This window comes from Larus michahellis, chromosome 3, assembly GCF_964199755.1.
Source record: "Larus michahellis chromosome 3, bLarMic1.1, whole genome shotgun sequence".
NCBI classification, from domain to species: domain Eukaryota; kingdom Metazoa; phylum Chordata; class Aves; order Charadriiformes; family Laridae; genus Larus; species Larus michahellis.
In genome coordinates, this window is record NC_133898.1 from 131,256,715 (window position 1) to 131,275,002 (window position 18,288).

An 18,288-nucleotide genomic window follows, 5' to 3' on the forward strand; every position below is an offset into this window, starting at 1 on the left:
TCTGATGAGCCTTTCTGCTTCACTGCAGCATGATTGAAGCCTGCAAGACTGCTCAGGAAGTGACTCAGCTCTCTCAGGATGGACAGAAGATGCTAGAAAAAATTGAGCAGTCTCCAAAGCCCATAGTTGCTGCCATCAGTGGCTCCTGCCTGGGAGGAGGACTGGAGGTATTGAACAATTCTGGGTCTGACAAGCAGCAGTAGGAATTGATAGCACTGGGTCTCCAAACTACCCAAACGATGCCTGCAGGGCTACTTAGTGTGAGAGATTTGAGACCTGACATGGCTTCATTACATCCATTCAAATGAGTTTGTGGCAAGTTAATGGCTTGGTTGTGCTTCAGGGCTCTAACACGCTAATTTTTCTGCTTCTGCTAATCAAATATGAATCTCTGTGGGCCATGCTAATATTTAGAGGAGTGTCCCAGGGAAAACCGGCTGTTTCCGGCAGGCATTGGATCTGGATAAATGCTGCTGGCAGAGTCCAGGCTGGAAATTGCTGCTTTTCAGATGAACTGAGTCTCGTATCCCAGCAACTTCTGTTCTTTTAAAGGTTGTTGTGAGAAGGATGAGTGTGGGGAACCTGGCCAGGCTCCTCCCTGGCCTGCGTACTCTGCTCTGTTGCTTGCTGCTTTGGCTGGGTGCTATTTGCTTCGTAATCTCCATTTAGGATTTTGTAAACTGAAAGAAGCTGCGGTAATTCCTGGAGCGAAGTTGTTACTAAAACAATAACTTTGTGGGAATGGAGTCTCTTCGGTTGCGTACCGATTTTTCGAGCAGTCACAGCTTTTTCCAAACGCTCTGGTGACAGATCTGAACGTGGTGATGCAGTGATTAAACCAAGTGTCATGGCTGATCTGGAAATGGGACCGTGCTCTCAGTGTAGTGAATGAATTTGGCCCTTGATGGTCTAGATGAGATTTTAAAATAGCTTGGCTAAGTTTGGTAGTTTCACGTTCCTGTCGTAGGTGCTTGCTGTCATCTGCCTGTGTGCGCTTCTCTTGCTGGAAGAAGCCACCAGTGAGCACAGGGGGAATCTGGGCAGCTGAATTAGGGAATTGGGGTAGCGTCAGGAAGAAAGTTGAGGCAGTGTGTAGAAGAGACTTTTGTGATGGATGTCCAGTTCTTTTGTGGCCTTTCACAGGAAAGCTTTCATTTTCTCTTCCTTTTTTAAGGTTGCCATTGCCTGTCACTACAGAATAGCGACAAAGGACAGGAAAACAGTCTTGGGAACACCTGAGGTGTTACTGGGTCTCCTGCCAGGGGCAGGGGGTACTCAGAGGCTGCCAAAGATGGTAAGTAGGAGAAAAACTTTACTCAGTGGCCCCTTCTGCTGCATGGCATGCCCCCATTGTGAAATCCCCTTTCTGCCCTTCCAGGTGGGACTCCCTGCTGCCTTTGATATGATGCTGACCGGAAGGAACATCCGTGCCGACAGAGCAAAGAAGATGGGTCTGGTTGACCAGCTGGTGGACCCACTAGGTCAGATATGATGCCTCTCAGTTCCGTGATCTGCTGCCCATCAGTTAACCCCTCCACCTTACTGAACTGGGTGGAGAAGCCACTGCTGCAGTCAGCAGTCCAGTGGGGGTAGAGCTTGTGGGCTGCAGAGTCCTTACCACGCTCTGCAGTGCGATCTCCATTCCCACCTTAGAGGCGTGTGTGTGGGGACCTTGAAATGTCAGGCTCCTGCTAAAGCTGATGGAATAGGGAAAGGTTAGCATAGAGGGCAGGCCTGCTGGCTCCCTTGCATAAGCTAATTATACAGATAAGAACCTGCATTCCTCATTTATCATGTCAGAGGGACAGATTGCAACCCATAATGAAAGAATAGATGACCGATGTCTACGTTTATGCAGCCTGCAGATGTTAATCCCTGTGACAAGATCTTGAGAAGAAGCCAACCCCCCCGCAGCTGAGGAGCTCTGAATTGCCAACTGACTTTAAGTTGGATGCAGAAATTCCTTGCAAACTGCAGACCAAATTGCACTTCCAAGTGCTGAGTGCGCTAGCAAATAATTTCATGCTTCTGCTGTCACTGGGGGGGCTTTCTTGAGAGGTGACTAAATGGAGAGGCAAACCCTTCCCAGCCTCCTCTGAAAGGTCTGAGCAGCCAGGAGCTAGGATGGAAACCACTGTGCCAGCTGGTACTGCCACACAGTTGCACTGTGCTGAGCTTTGTTTCCCAGGGCAGAGCATGGCCAGAGCACCCTGATGGCCCTTAGCTCTTGAATTTGAAGAAAAGAAAATAAACAGGAAAAAAAAGTACTGCTGCCTACCCTGAGAAATGCAAGGGAAGCGCCTGTGTCAGTTCTGTCTTGCGTGCCAGTGTTCAGCTGGGTGAGGTACCCTTAGCTGCATTCTTCCTTATAAAACGGATCAGTGGTACCCAGGCTTGAGTTAAAATTGCCTGATTAAACTTTACCACTGGGTACTTGCTTACATGTGAATTGGCTTTTAAGAGCCAGCAAATGTGACTTTTTGTACCAATGATGACACTGGCTTGCTTAAAGGAAACCTGAACTTTCTGAAGAGCTGTTTGGAATCCTGGCTCAGACCAGATATGCGCATAGGAGGAACACAAAACCCAAATTCTGCGCAAGCGTTAGAGGCATTCCCTGTTCATTCAAATAGCAGCCAGTGCCAGAAGGTCTTCCGCTGAGTGTTCTCATTTTCATTCTCAACGTCTGGGGGAAACCAGCATTAAGTGGGGTGATGCTTTAACTGATTATAGAAAGCTTTGAAGGAGAGAGACAGCATTAATCAGGAGGCAATTTCGTGGGGTGCAATCAGTTCTCCTTCAGCAGGGAGCTCTACAGAATTCTCTTGATCTATTTACTACTGTGCCCAGATCTAATTCTGGTGTGTGCCTTTTATGTAAGAAAGCAGATGTGAGTCAATAGCTTGGAGCTCCTGCGTTAGGAGACTACAGAATGTTGAGAGGTAACAGCAGGTAAAGTAAACCCACGTATGTGGGTTTGACCGCCTTGAGTGAATAGTTCTTACAGCTCAGACTTACAAATAAACAGCTCTTTTCTTTAGTTGTGCTATCAAAGTCCAGCGTTTGTTGGCGTTGAACGCCCAAGGTAATGGAACGGGGAAATTAGGTGTTCACATTTTGTAGCACATCAGGTCACTAAAGCTGAACGTCTCAGACTTGTTGCCTTGAAGTGGTGGGAAGAGAATTTGGAAGATGGTAAGGTTTGAGCGCAGAAATCCCAGATGCTCTCAAATTTCCAGTAAATTCTTTAAAATCCACAGGGCATTGCTGAAATGTAGACTATGCAGCAGCTCTGGATTAAGTTTTCTGAGCTGCCTGTAAAATGAAATACGTTATTTTGTTTGGACCGTTTTCCTCTAGAACAGCTCTGACGTACTGCCAGGGCACGAGTGAGACTTCCTAACAGTGAGCTTTCATTATTTAGTCAAAACATACGTGCTCCTTTATTTGCTTCTTGCCGAGAGACCCTCCAGCAGGCAGCAGCGTCTGGGGACTGCTGAGTATACACTCTTAAGATTTTATACGAAGAGAGGTGAAACCTTAAAGTTGAAGACCTCGGCTTTTGGTGGAGGGAGAGAGTAGTGGGAGGTGAGAGAGGAGGGGTTCTCTGTTTTGCCTTTGTTCTTTGAGTAGTTGTCTCCTGTGCTGTTGTCTTTGCTCTGAGGACTTGCAGCATCCAGGTGTGGCTGGAGCAGTTTGTAGCGAAGGTTAATGAGGTTGCCCAGCTGTGAGGATACAGAGCTGTAACCTCCTGGGGTTTATTCGGCTAGTTCAGAGGCAGCCCAAGGCTGCACGTTTAGTTGCAGGCTCCTTATGGTAGCCCTGTGCAGAATGGCTGGGCATTACTCTTTCATTAATGACTCATTACGTTTGCCTCCAGCAACGTTACGCAACTGCCTTTTCAGCCCTGTACTCTCTCCTCCTGTGCTGCTGGTACAAGTCCTGTGCTTGGAAATTGTGCAACCCACCCTCGGAGGTTGCTGTAACTCATTTTGTGGGTTTTTGTTTTGTCTGTATGTTTAGTAGCAATAGTGTTGGTACAACTTAGTTGTGCAGACTCACCGTACCACACAAGGTGGGAGAGGTGCAGGAAGAGGGAGGGGAGGCAGAACACTTAGGTTCTGTTGAGATACAGGGGTGGCTGCAGTTGTGCAAAGTGAAAAGGTGAGGGTTAAAGGGCACAATTTGCAAAAAGATGGTCAGGCGCTAAAACAGGGGTCCAGAGAGGTGATGGGACCTCCGTCCTTGAAGGTGTTCAGAGACCAGCAGAACATGTCCCCGAGCAACCTGATCTAATTCCAGAGTTGGATTTATCTTTGAACTTGGCCATGCTTTGAGCAGCAGGTCAGACCGGATGGCCTCCCATGTCCCCTTCCAGCCAAAGCTCTTCCATGGCTCTGTGAAGGTATTGTTGCTGTTTAAGTGGCACGCTGCTGCCTGCTCCCATTGGGAGCTGGCGTTTTGGCATTTCTGTATAATGCCATGGATATTAAATGCCTTGGGGCCTTCCCATAGTCGCCTGTTGAGCCTTTCCATCATTGTTCATAATCAAGAAAAGTAAAACAGGCGGCAGGGAATGGAGTGGTAACAATTCAAAGGAGCATCATGTTGCTTTCTCAACTGTGTTTTTCTGCATCATCATCCATCAGTGATAATGTAGTTGCCAAACCACTTGCCGTGGTATTTGAAAAGTCATGGCAGTCGGGTGAAGTCCCCAGTGACCAGAAAGAGGGAAACATTGCACCTATTTTTAAAAAGGGTAGAAAGGAGGACCCTGCGAAGTACTGACCCGTCAGCCTCACCTCTCTGCCTGGGAAGATCATGGAACAGATCCTCCTAGAAGCTGTGCTAAGGCACATGGAGACATGGAGGTGATTCGAGACAGCCAGCACGGCTTCACCAAGGGCAAGTCCTGCCTGACCAGCCTCGTGGCCTTCTATGATGGAGTGACTCCATCAGTGGATGAGGGAAGAGCTACGTATGTCATCTGTCTGGACTTTGTAAGGCCTTTGACACAATCCCCTACAACATCCTGCTCTCTAAACTGGGGAGGTGTGGATTTGATGGGCAGACTGTTTGGTGAATGAGGAATTGGTTGGATGGTTGCATCCAGAGGGTAGTGGTCAGCAGCTCGATGTCCAGATGGAGATTGGTGACAAGTGGTGTCCCTCAGGGGCCTGCACTGGGACCAGCACTGCTCAATATCTTCATCAATGACATGGACAGTGGGATCAAGGGCACCCTCAGCAAGTTTGCAGATGTCACCAAGCTGGGTGGAGTGGTGACACGCCTGAGGACGGGATGCCATCCAGAGGGAGCTGGACAGGCTGAAGAAAGGGGTCTGTGTGAACCTCATGAGGTTCAACAAGACCAAGTGCATCTTCTGCTGCATTTCCTCAAGGCTTCTCTTTTGTTCACAGGGCCAGGCGTGAAGACGCCAGAAGCACGAACGATTGAGTACCTGGAGGAGGTAGCAGTTGGCTTTGCCAGAGGACTAGCCAACAGAACTGTGTCTGCCAAAAGATCGAAAGGGCTAATGCAGAGTAAGTCTGTGGGCAGTCCTAGCCAAATCCCAAGGGACTGCAGTGAGTATAATCCAGCTTTGCTTCTCAGGGTTATGTTTATACTCCTACTTAATTCCATCTTCAAAACAAAGCTATTTCATGTTGCAATCATCTCTTGAGCCAGGTGGGTCGGTAGAGAAAACATTACTCTATAACCTGATCTTCAAGTGGCGTTGCCAGAGCTGCACATGGTGGCTCCTGAAGTGTGCTAGAAGGGAGCCAGGACTCGGGGAGAGAGGAGCAGCCCTCTCCAGAGGACTGTCCATCTTCAAAGCCTAATAGAGAACTGGCTACTAGAACTTGTGTAACCAAGTGGGAAGAGGCACATGGGTCTGCTCTGCACTAGTGCTCTTCAGCAGCGCCCTTACGCAGTTAGCAGAGCCCCAAAGTGACGACCTCTCTGTGTGAGTTCTACTATACAGAGCTCAATCCATCGCCAGTTGGATCGGGAGGATACTTTAGCTGAGGCTTGTCTGTAGAACAAGCCATAGATGCCCTTCTGAGCAGGCCGTGCTACTTGTGGCTAGCTGAGTTGGAGGCGCATGTGTCTGTTACAGAGATGCAATATTCAGACCTATCCTCTATCTTTCCAGTTAATCATTTAAAGACTGGTTGTGCATATAGCACTGTGCTGAGACATGTTTTGTCCCATCTTGCAGAGATAACAGACTACGCTATGGCTCTTCCATTTGTGAGGCAGCAAGTCTACAAGACAGTGGAGAGCAAAGTTCAGAAGCAAACCAAAGGACTCTACCCTGCTCCAGTAAAGATCATTGAGGTAACCCCCACTGCGAGGCCTAAGACGCTACATTGAAGGTGGATCTGTGGGATAACGTGGCAACAGACAGAGGGAAGGTGGTTCCTTCCTCTGAAGACCGTACATCCCGGTCTTCACAGAAGATCAGTCTTGATGAGTGCTAGCTGTGTGGTGTATCGAGCAAGCACAGTAAAATTCAGAATAGCTTCCCAGAATGTGATCACCAATGTATGTGGTACTGCTACCAGTAAGGGGAAGATCAAGAATCCAGTTGAGGAAAGGCTTGGCTGGAATACTTTGTCCATGAAACTCTCAGCTGCGGTTTTTCCAGGCTTCCTATACAGTTTCTGAAGCGTTGGGTTAACCTGTTTGCAGCCAGGAAAATATGAATTGCTGTTTTCATAGCACTAACCACACAATACTTTAAAAGTTAGTCCCCTGCGTTACACAGGCATTGTATTACTTACAGACAGTGTCCATGGCTGAATCCTTATTTTAAAGTGACTTTGCACTATTTAAGTTGTTGCTAAGACTTCTCGAAAACCTATGAATGCCTCTGAGAGCAATGACATTACAAGAGCACAGTCGTACTGAAAACAATTCCTGAAACCACAAAGTGCGTGTAAAAAATTAACCTGATGGAAAAGTCCTTGCCATCGTAGCTATTCCGTGCCGGAAGGACAAGGTCATTCATAGCTCTGCTTTGAACAGCATGGACAGGACGCAGAGAGTCTTGAACCGTGCCTTGACTATTGGGCAGGGGTCAGTGGTGAAAACAGGAGGTGCAGCTAAAGGAGGAATCTCATTAAAGCATAGCTGTTGGCGCACGGGACTTAACGACGGTGTATCTTTATTGTTCTCTTTGACTAGGTTGTAAAGACTGGTCTTGATCAGGGGCGTGATGTTGGATACCTCACTGAATCCCAGGTAAGGAGATGAGATCCCTGGTAGTAATCAGTAAATTGTGTATTCAGGGAGGATTTGTGTTTAACCACACAAAAAGGGCTGTATTTGTCACAGGCTGCTCAAGATGGTCTCTTGCCCCCTGCCCCTTCTTCTGGCAGTGGGGCTGTGAAAAAGGCCTGTCTTGAACAACAGAACTGTTTGTCAAGGTTCTTCATCTGTGGAAACGGTTTGTGCCTTTTCTCGTTCCTCTCTGTGTTATCTTTTTGAGTGCAGAATACCCAGATGGAGCTCACTGACCTAGGTTTCACGTACCGGGACTTTGATTTCTCTGCGTGTCTGAGCACTGTTTGGTTTTTCTGATTGTCACACGGGACAGATAACCCAGAGCTGTGGGTATGGTTCTGCCAGCCTCATCAGTGTGTCTGGGCAATTTGGTGCAAACATAATTTCTTCGAAGAATTAACTTGTGTTCTATTTACTCTGTCACCTTTTTTCACAGTCATCTTTGTTCAGGGTGTTGATTCTCCATTACTCTTGTTTTGCTGCTTGTCCCGTTTTCTGGTCCAGGTACTTTGTACTGGTCCTTTTTCACCCGTTGATAATTTAGGGTGCTTTCTGAAAATGGGGTGGTTTTTTCCAGTAGTAGTTTCTTGCCCAGAGCAGGACTTCACTCTCCTTATCCCTTGGTCAAATCTACCTATTTGGTAGCCACTCCAGTCAGCGTACTGGCCATTCAGGGGGACCTCAACACAGCAGAGAACTGGGCAGATGGGAACCTCGTGAAGTTCAGCGAAGGGAAATGCCAAGTGCTGCCCCTGGGGAGGAATAACCCATGCACTAGTACAGGCTGGGGGCCAACTGACTGGAGAGAGTCCAGCAAAGGGCCACGAGGGTGATTAAAGGCATCTGGCACACGAGGAGAGACTGGGAGACCTGGGACTGGAGAAGAGAAGGCTTGGAGGGAACTTAGCAATGTGTATGAATACCTGGCAGGACGCAGTAAAGAAGGCGTAGCTGTCCTCTTCTCAGTGGTGTCCAGTGGCAGAATAAGAGGCAATGGGCACAAACTGAAATGGGAAACTCCACTTAAATATGGAAAACAACTTTTTTTTACTGTAAAGGTGATTGAACGCTGGAACAGGTTGCCCAGAGAGGCTGTGGAGTCTCCCTGCATGGTGATACTCAAAACCCAACTTGGAACAGCCCAAAGCAGCCTGCTCTAGTTGACCATGCTTTAAGCGATGGAGTGGGACAAGACAATCTCCACAGGACTCTTCCAATGTCCCGTATTCAGTGATTCTGTGAAATAAGCCTCTATTTCATTCTTCCTTTCCCTTCGGTTCTTTAGTTCCTTGGCACATCAGTTGAGTTTAGCACCAATAACAACTTCCCCATCCCTGGAGGGGTTCAAGGCCAGGTTGGCCGGGGCTTTGAGCAACCTGGTCTAGTGGGAGGTGTCCCTGCCCAGGGCAGGGGGTGCAACTGGATGATATTTAAGGTCCCTTCCCACCCAAACCATTCTATGAAGTAAAGTCTTTTCCATTTTTAAAGCCTAGAAGACTTCCCCTCTTGTTCTGCTTGCCGCTTTTCCCCATCGCAGGTCCAGCCAGCGGTGAGGCTGAGCAGGTGTTAGAATCATACAAGAGGTATCCTACTGCAGAGGTGTAGCTACACGCACATGTGAGTTCACAAACACAGAGCACACGTGTGGCTGGCCGCACAGACCGCGCGGTGCCTTCACTGGTGACACCCACACAAACACAAACTCGCTCCCAGGCATGGCCAGTGCGGGCGATTGCTGTTTCTCCTGGCCGGCTGATCAAATCGAAGTTCACGTGTGGCAGTAAGTGCACATGTGTGCATACACACACACACACCCCTCCCGTTAGTAGCTGGCTGTAGATGTTTCATCTGGCTATTAGTTGGCCATAGTGCCCAGTCTGACCAGCTGCTGGCACATGGACATCATGTCCTAAATGCCATCCAGTCCAGCTTGAGGTTTGCTAGTGACACGTGCAGGGGAAATAGGCAAAGCGTTTAATACAGAGGTAGGACAGACTGTGGTGGGAGGTCCAGGACTTGAGCAGGCAAGTGTACTCGCCAGCAGCTCGCTTATGCCTGACCCTTTTATTCCACACATACACACACGGTCTTTGTTTTCCCATGCTTGTTCATCCTCAGCCATCTCGATCCTTCCCTTTCTCTGCCCTTGCCTCTGCCTTAATAAACAACCTGCCCCTAATTACTTTTTTCCTCACTGGTCCCAGTTTTGCTACGTCTGTACTCAAATTTGTTATCTCTGATACCGAAGAGGTAGTTCTGGCTGGGCACCGTGTCAGTGGCCTGGTTACCAGGACACTGCTGGCTCTGCAAGACCTGACTCCCCAGAAGACCCACGACACCCCCATCTGATTATCCCTGCGTTTGGGTCATCGTTCACGTCGCTGCCCCTTAACCACTGGTGAAATCCATCTGTCCCCCGCAGTACACTCTGTAATTTTCACTAGCCTCTCACGCTGCTATCTGTCACATCCCGCAGCCTTTCCTGCCGCGCTTAGGAGCTCCTTTTGTTCCCTTCTGGTGACAAGGTCCTGGTCTGAGATGTAGCTGTCTGCCCCCTACCTTACCAGTGACCTCCTGGGTATACCCCATCTGTTCTGGTTATGCATTCCACCCACGTTTGGTCTAGTGCTGAATAAAACGCTTGGGGATACTCTGTTCCTTGCAGAAAAGAATGACTGTTTTTTTCCTGAGAATAGCAGCAGGATGGAGGTCTTCCCAGAACCCTCTAAAGAATAATAAGTGTCAGTGTCGTGTCTTTTGTAATGCCTCCCTCTTTCCCCTAGGATAGGAGACTTGCGGATTCTCTTCCAGGCTTTGTGTTTGTGATATTTAACAAGCCTCTAGCTCACAGGACAGAGGTGATACAGCCTGAACTACATTGCGTTGGCGGCTTTCCTTAGCTGGCTTGGCCCAGACAACATTAGTTTTCTGTTGCCTTACGCTGTCTTTTGTCTTCCTGACTGCTTTCCCGTTTCACGCTGGGTGCTGGGAGGTTATGCAGGCCTTTGATTTTGTTGCCTGTCCATGATCCTCTGAGAATAGTATCAGTCAGTGAGAACTGGCCTGTTTAAAGATTTCTCTCAAAGTCTGAGGGCTGGAAGCCAGTGGGGCGATGTGCAGGACGCACAGGGGGGAGAAAGGGTCCCGTGTCAGTGAAACACAGTCCTGCCCGGGGGGAAGCAGAAGTGGCCTCTGCATTGATCTCACAGGACCGTGCAGCTGCTGAGGCAGCCGGGTCGCTTCTAGCTTACCCTCACGCCAGCGGACTGCCAGGGAATGCTCCTCCCAAAGCTGTGCTGGGAGGGTGGAAGTGAGCTGGGAACAGTTCTGGGGGTAGGAAGGAGATGGACATGGAAATACTGTGGCTCCTCTTGTTCCCTGGCAGAGCCCCTGCCCCTCCAGACACGAGTGTTAGAGGTGCACCCTCTTTCAGATGCTTTAAATTATATTGTTTATGGGAAAGGACATTGAACAAGCAGTTTCCTACTGCTTTCCGGCAGCCTGTATGGGAGGTAGTGGTGCAAAGTGGGCTGTGCTTAGCCCAGAAGCTGCCTCTCTGCAGAGGGTATGTACGCCCTGCTTGTTGCTCCTTTTCTAACCAGGTTACCAGCCTGCGCAGGCGGACGGGTGGCTGTGCTCTCCCCTTGCCGTGTTTTTGACATGTGCATGCTGGAAGTGACAGTTGTTAAAAGCCAAACTCTCTGCTTCCCTCTTCCCTTTCTTCCAGGGCTTTGGCCAACTTGCAATGACTAAGGAGTCCAAGGCGCTGATTGGGCTTTACCATGGGCAGGTGCGCTGCAAGAAGAACAAGTTTGGAGCACCTCAGCGAGAGGTCAAGTAAGTGCAAGCGTGGGATGCCTGAGGAGCAGTCGGGAGACCTCTGCTGAAAGGTGCTTGGGACCAAGTGGCCTGGAGTCCTGAAAAGTAATGTAGGAGAGCAGAGAGATTGCCAGCCTCCAGGAGGCCAGTCCTCTGCAGTTTGGAGGTCTCACGCACAAGTGAGATCTTCTTGTGTGACCTCACTAAAAATAGTGCCTGGGTGGACAGGATCTGTGCAAGTCTGACAGCAGCAATGGAAATTCAGCTATTTCTAGCTTTGAATGTGTCCCTCGGTCCTTTTCTGTGCAGGACACTGGCAGTGCTGGGAGCAGGGCTCATGGGAGCTGGGATCGCACAGGTTTCAGTGGATAAGGGACTGAAGACCATCCTGAAGGACACAGCGCAGCAAGGCTTGGACAGAGGACAGCAGCAGGTCTTCAAGGGGTACGTGAGTTAAAAGGAATTTGCCCAGGATGGGATGGGGCTGCCTTTAGTCAAAATACTCCTCTGCTTTCAGGCAGTCAGGAACTCTTGACGCTTTTGTTCCTTTGGAGTCATCTACCATTAGATGTCACAGAAATGCTTTCTTTTAAGGTTGCCCTATGCAGCGTGCTGGGATATTGCTACGAATAGGCCCAGTCTATTCAGCCTTAGCTCCTTAGGTAGGTAGATGATCTAACAGACGATTGCTTTAGCTTTTAGATTTAGCAGTAGCTTATAGAGCTAAGGGGGGAGGGAGTAATCCTGGCTGCATAAAGGCCCATGTCAAGGGATTGGGTCAGACTTCTGACAAACTGGATTTCCTTCCCCTGTCGTCTTGGCTCAGCAGTATTGGTGCTCAGCTGTGCATCGTCAGGAATGTCAGTGATTGACCTTCAGACTAACGCACCAGCTGAGTTGTGTGAGCATGGCTCTCCTATTTCCATGGAAGGAGGGGCCAGTGGGCAGAGTGACAGTCCTGCTGGATTGGAGGTGGTGTTTCTGCTCCTACTCCAGGAGGGAGGGATGCCCTTGGTGTTGCGGTGCACCTCTAGCGCTCTGGGCTGGCCTGCCCTGGGGCTGTGACAGAGCTGTCCTTCCCTAGGCTGAACGGCAAGGTGAAGAAGAAGAGTCTGACATCATTCGAGAGGGACTCCATTCTCAGCAACCTGACAGGCCAGCTGGACTACAAGGGCTTTGAGAAGGCGGACATGGTGATCGAGGCTGTGTTCGAGGACATTAACATCAAGCACAAAGTGCTGAAGGAGGTGGAGGCCGTGAGTATCAGTTCTGAGAAGCTTGTGCTAGGTGTGACCACAGTGGAGACTCGAGGTGTCCTGTCCTGTGCTGCTGGGTTTGTCACATCTCCTTTGTGCTGCAGTTTGGTGACAGTTATTTATGTCAGCACATGGGTGGGTACGTGGACAGCCTTCCTATTCACTAAGGATATTCACTGCTCAATAAGGAGTCACTAGTTCTTACATTCTGACATTCCCTGACTCCTGGCAGCCACTCCAGAAAAACTTCCATTTGTCTGAGCACATCGATATGACAGTAATGTCCTTTGGTATCTCCACAACTTACAGTCCTTTACTTACTATCTAGCTTGCTGCCAGTGCTCTTTTCTGTTCAGGCGCACACTTGGGGAAATAACCGTGTGATAAAGGAGCTGGCCTGGGCACCTTTCGGAAGTCCCTGCCTGCAGTGCCTAATGTGGTTGCAGTCGAGGGTCTGGCAGAAACATGGGGGCTCTGAGACTAATATTGCAGACCTGGGGAAGAGTTCCAGGGAAGTCACATCTGGCTGACTTGGGATGCTGCTTTAGAATTGATTTCTAATGCTGTCTGCCTTGACAGAGGAAATCAGGTTTGCTGTGTTTGTCAGGGTTACCGGGTGCTGGTACTCTTCTCTCGGGACTCTGTGCATCACGCTCTGGCTCTGACTCTGGAGCGTGTGCATTTACACTGTCTCTTCCACCCCCTGCCACAGGTGATCCCAGCTCACTGTATCTTCGCCAGTAACACGTCTGCCCTCCCAATCGGCCAGATTGCTGCGGTTAGCAAGAGGCCAGAGAAGGTGAGTACCCAGTGCCACCTGGCTGCTCTGCGCTGAGCTGCCCGTTAGTGGCAAACTGGCTTTGCTGTAGCTGAGCACTAGGATCTTCTTTCCTCCTCAGAATGTGAAACAGCTTATCCTCTGCCCCCAGCTCACACTTGGACCAAAGAGCTTGTGGTCCTTGGACAGGTAGGACGGGATGAAGGTGGATTCACCCCCAGGGTGATGTTGGCAAGGCAGGGTGCAGCAGGGAGGTGAGAGCACTTCAGGAAATGTTAATGCATGCAGGGGGGCAGAGAAGCTATGGAAGGACTCAAGCTGAGAGAATTCCAGCCAGGAAGACTTCAGTCATTTTGATAAACTGATTAGACATAGGAGTGACTTGCCATGATGGGAAAACACTTTCTCAAGGAGAAGGCACTAACCTAGCAGCAAAAAGGGAAGAAAAGTCAGTGGCTGGAAGCTGAACTCGGAGGTGCTCAAACTGAAGCCTTGGTCAGCCCTGGGGTCAGCTCCTGAGGGGGTGGTGGGGTTTTCTCTCTGGCTCCAAGTGATCCATGTGAACAGGATACCAAGAGCAACATAGCAGCTTCTGGCAGAGGTTTGGAGCAGAGGACTTCATCCATTTCCTTGAAGTCTAAACAGCATACAAAGCAGCTGCGTCCTCACCCCGTAGCCCAGGCAAGCACAGCTGAGTAGGATCACTGCTTTGTGTGGAGCAGCCTGCCCTGGGGGACGTGCCGGGTGGAGTTACCATCTGAATGTGCTGGATTGCAAGGAGTCAACTGCCTGCTGTTTTTCATTGCCATCTCTGACTGCCGAGGGTACCTGCGGTACCTGCTGGCGTGAGGCTGGCAGATCTGACACAGGCCCTGCAGGAGACCTGCGCCCTTTGGGGAGCAGCAGCAGGAGACCAGACGTGACACTGCAGTGTTTGAAGTAACGTGAGGGATCTGTGTGACCAGGTGGTGTCACCTCCTGAGGGCTAAACATTGGTCTAGGGCAGCCTGGATATAAAAAGGGGAAAATACTTTCCCCTCATTTGAGGAATTTGCTTTGCCTACCTGGGGCTGCAGAAAAAGCAGGGAAGAGCAAGCAGCTCACCTGCAAGATAATCCCATCTCCTTCTCTAAAACAGGGAGGACGGGGAGGCAGTAGCAGTGTGGGGAGAAGGAGGGGGAAGCTCTAGAGCTCAGTTGGAAAGTGTTACGCAAATGCAAAGCACGGGTACCCTTGCCTGGTTCCCAAAACTCCTACAAGGGTCTCAGTTACTGCCCCAAGCCTCTGCTGCTTGTCTTCCTGCAGAAGCTCTGTGGGTATCTGCAAAGGTTGTAGAGTGACAACGTGCATCTCCACTGTCGGAGGTTCCTGTGACCTTCGTGCGCCTCTTCTGGTTTACTGTCGGACCTTAGTTGCATCAGAAATGCAAACTGAGTCTTACCTGTTCATACTTGCAGATAACATCCTCCTGCTGTCTAAATTGCCTGTGTAATGGCTCTTTGTGGCGAAACTAATAGGAAATCAGTTAACCAATTAGCGTATTTATTTAATTATTTTTGCAGTCTGCAACTCTCCTGCGAGGTGCCTCTGACATATATGGATCTTAGTGCCAAGTGTAGCTTCCAGGAGGCATGAAGGTGACATGGTGATTACGTGGTCATGTTTAAGTGAGGCACAGAGCCGAATGATCTCCATACAAGTGCTGTTCCCAGAGGAGGGCTGCGCTTACCTCTGTAATTAGTTTCTGGAAACATGCCTTCTCGTCCTTAAATTCACTTCAGCACCAAAAAAAGAAACAAACCATTCACAAGGAGAACACAGGGACCCTCCTCAACATCTGTCTCTGTGACTGCCGTTCCACTCTCAAAGTCCAGAAGAAGCACCACCCCGGCGCGTGGCTGCGCTGCCAGCTCAGATAGTACCTGCGGATCACGCAGTGCCTGTAATTTGCCTGAGGAGTGAGCCCAGCTAAGATTCCCAGACAGGTTTTGCTGCCAGACTATTAACGAGTACAGAGAGAGCTCTTGGTCCTGTAGGCGTTATACCTAAATAGGGTTTAGCCATGGTTTTTGTCAGTGTTGGGTTGATGGTTGGACTTGATGATCTGAAAGGTCCTTTCCAACCCAGGCAATTCTATGATTCTATTCTATGATTCTAAAAATCCTCACTGAGGGAAGAGCTGTGGGGCATGTGCTACGTCCGTGGGAAGGCCAAGGAGAGAAAGGGAGACAGAGAGAGAGGGATACAGCAGAGCGTGTGGCTGAATGGATAGTGCACTGTGGTGGTGGGTGCTGCAGCCCATGCTAGCCTGTGTCCCTCTGTAGCTGGCCACTTGACTTGCCCAGCAGAATACTCTGGAAGCCAAAGTCTGTCTTAAACCTGTTCCCTTCCTTCTGCCTAGGTGATCGGGATGCACTACTTCTCCCCTGTTGACAAAATGCAGCTGCTGGAGATCATCACCACAGACAAAACATCCCAGGACACCGCTGCTTCCGCTGTCGCTGTTGGCCTCAAACAGGGCAAGGTTGTCATCGTGGTAAAGGTGAGGGAACACTGCACAAAATATGAGCTGGGATAATAAATAAAAGGACAGGCTTGTGCACTGAGAGAAGGCTGAAATGTGGCTGTGAATACACTGGCATTAGCTACTCACACTGAGAAGTAAAAATGGAGGTTAGAAGGAGGCAGGTGCCCAAGCGATCCCTCAAGTGTCCTTTGAAGCAGCCATGGAAGGCCAGAAGGCACAGAACAGGCTGATGGGCCAGCGCGAGGAGCTGGCAGTCTTGCTCCACACGGCTTCCAGGAGGCTGAAGTCTCTAGTGGCATCGCAGATGGAGCGGAGTCTGGGCAGGACTCTGGCCACCTCTTCTCCCTGGCAGGCTGCAAGGACAGAGCGGCCTGTGAGCGGTAACCCTCCTCCTGGATTTAGATGTTGTGTGAGGGGGGGCAGAAACACACGTGCAAGTGTAAGGGAAGAGCTGTACCAAGCAGAGGGAGAAGACTGAGCACAGCACAGCGAGGCAGCAGCTGGGAACAAACTGCTGTGGTCTCTAGGAGCAGGCAGCAGAGCCTCGGAAAAGCCATGGGCTTTGAGTGGTTCGTTAGGCTGATGGCTGCTGCTGAGCACACGGCCCTCCAAACAGAGCTGGTCTCACGCTCCACAGTAGAAAGCTTCAGTGATGCTGTTTCAGCTGTGTGGGAGGTTCAGCCGGTAGGCTCAGGGCAGTTTTAGTGCGGTTTTGGATTGTTTTTTTCACTGATGCCTGAGGTTGCCAGCAATGCTGAGCAGGTCTCTCCTGTGGTGCTGGGAAAACTGGCTTGTTTAAAAGTGCTCTAGGCATCTCTGAAGGCCGGTGGAGATGGTGCTGCTTCTCCAAGCCCCATCCCCACATCAGATGCTTCCCTGAATGGCAGTTTGCAGCTAATCTATTGCTTCCTGACTTTGTGAGCAATATCAGAGGTGAAACAACTCGTTCATGCCTGTTTCACTTGTGCTGAGCACCCTTTCCCCCTGTCAGCCTGCAGTGCTTGGTGAAGCAAGGGGACTTCTGCAGCCTGTTTCAGACGTCTCGGCATTAATTCAAATAAAAACACTCTGGTGGGAACTTCCAGGGAGTAACTCCATGGAAGTCTTCAAACACTGCTGAGCCCTACAGGAAAAAACTATTCTAGGAGTGGATAACATACTGTTGGAAATGGAATTCAGTGTGATTTCCCTGCATGCCCGTGCCTGAATTGCAGCCTGGGCTGTGAAACGCAGTTCTTGTGCTGCCGAGAGAGTCCGTGTTCCTGCAGTTTGTACTCACCCGCCTTCCTGCTGCACTTCTCTTCCCTAGGATGGGCCTGGCTTCTACACCACCAGGTGCCTGGGGCCGATGCTGGCAGAAGTGGTCCGAGTTCTCCAGGTGCGTATCCCGTTGGCTACTGAACATCCACCAAATAGTTTTTCCTTGCCCCCGATCAGGCTGACGCCAGCCCTGGCTGAGAAGGGAGGTGGGTAACCAGCCCCAGTGCCCATGGTTGTCCCCAGCCAAGAGCAGGGCTGTGGTCTGATGAGACCTGGTGCAGGCAGTGATGAGGCTCTTTCCTCCCCACATGGCACCGGGGGAGAGTCGGGAATGGTGCAAGCATGATTACACTGCTCCTGTCTGTAGCCAAATGGCTAATGGGGCTGGTCGCAGTCTGTGGCCGCAGATGAGCAACAGCTTTCTGCCCCCACGCTGGGTTTCCAGGACCCTGGCCTAGACATAACATTGCTTCCCCTTCCACTCCTGCAGGAGGGCATTGACCCAAAGAAAATAGATGCTCTCTCTACGGCCTTCGGCTTTCCTGTGGGTGCTGCCACGCTGATCGATGAGGTGGGTGTGGATGTGGCCACGCACGTGGCTGAGGACCTCGGCAAGGCCTTTGGTGAGCGCTTTGGAGGAGGCAGCATCGAGTTGTTCAAGCTCATGGTGGAAAAAGGTTTCTTAGGTGAGACACTAAGCTGTTTTAATTGAATGTGTTTCTGCTTTGTTCAAGAAAAAGCGGTAGCATCCATCAGCCTATTCCGCCTCAGTTGAGAGCAGGCAGAGAACGGTCCTGGGGACAGGTTGGGAATCCCCCCGAGCTGTACCCTGGGTAGACCTTTGGTTGCAGCCACACGTTCCTTTGCAGAAAAGGCGGCAGCAGGTAAAGACGCTGCCCAGAGCAAAGGCAGCAGGCAAGTTCTCATCAACGTCTGTCTGGCCCCTTCGTGAAACCCGCACAAGTGCTCTGGGGCCTGAGAAGCGAGTGGCTGGAAATCAACGTGCTCGACTGAAACAAGCCCTGAGCTGAGCTTTAGAAGCTCTGCGCAAGGAAAAATTATGTCTGTCCACATGGTAGAAGCTGTGCGCCGGTGGCGCTGGGTGCCAGAGGCAGCTGTGCCTATGAACGCACCAGGACGGAGCAGCATCCATCAGTGGGACCTGCACTGGGACCATGACAGCTCTCACCCTCCAATGACCCAGGCTGTGACCAGGCCCCTGGCAGTGTGGGTTACTCAGGAGATCTTGTCGTCTCTGTCCCGTGCTCCCAATGACTGTGTCTTTTTGCTGCTGTAGCCATGGAAGCGGTGGCATTATTTAACTGTCCTCTGTACCTAGTGAGGACATTAGGGCCTGG

At 50.3% G+C, this 18,288-nt stretch overlaps 1 protein-coding gene across 2 annotated transcripts in view; it reads left to right on the forward strand.

Moving 5' to 3' along the window:
- The window catches only part of HADHA (hydroxyacyl-CoA dehydrogenase trifunctional multienzyme complex subunit alpha), a 28,444-nt gene that overhangs the window by 7,058 nt on the left and 3,098 nt on the right, over positions 1–18,288 (forward strand). For both annotated transcript variants that reach the window (XM_074582216.1, XM_074582214.1), the window contains 13 exons: positions 29–167; positions 1,175–1,294; positions 1,379–1,481; positions 5,421–5,543; positions 6,224–6,342; positions 7,192–7,248; positions 11,018–11,127; positions 11,419–11,553; positions 12,194–12,365; positions 13,078–13,164; positions 15,545–15,685; positions 16,980–17,048; positions 17,421–17,616. In XM_074582216.1, the coding sequence (XP_074438317.1) occupies positions 29–167; positions 1,175–1,294; positions 1,379–1,481; positions 5,421–5,543; positions 6,224–6,342; positions 7,192–7,248; positions 11,018–11,127; positions 11,419–11,553; positions 12,194–12,365; positions 13,078–13,164; positions 15,545–15,685; positions 16,980–17,048; positions 17,421–17,616 (1,571 nt within the window). The remainder of the gene's footprint in view (positions 1–28; positions 168–1,174; positions 1,295–1,378; positions 1,482–5,420; positions 5,544–6,223; positions 6,343–7,191; positions 7,249–11,017; positions 11,128–11,418; positions 11,554–12,193; positions 12,366–13,077; positions 13,165–15,544; positions 15,686–16,979; positions 17,049–17,420; positions 17,617–18,288) is intronic.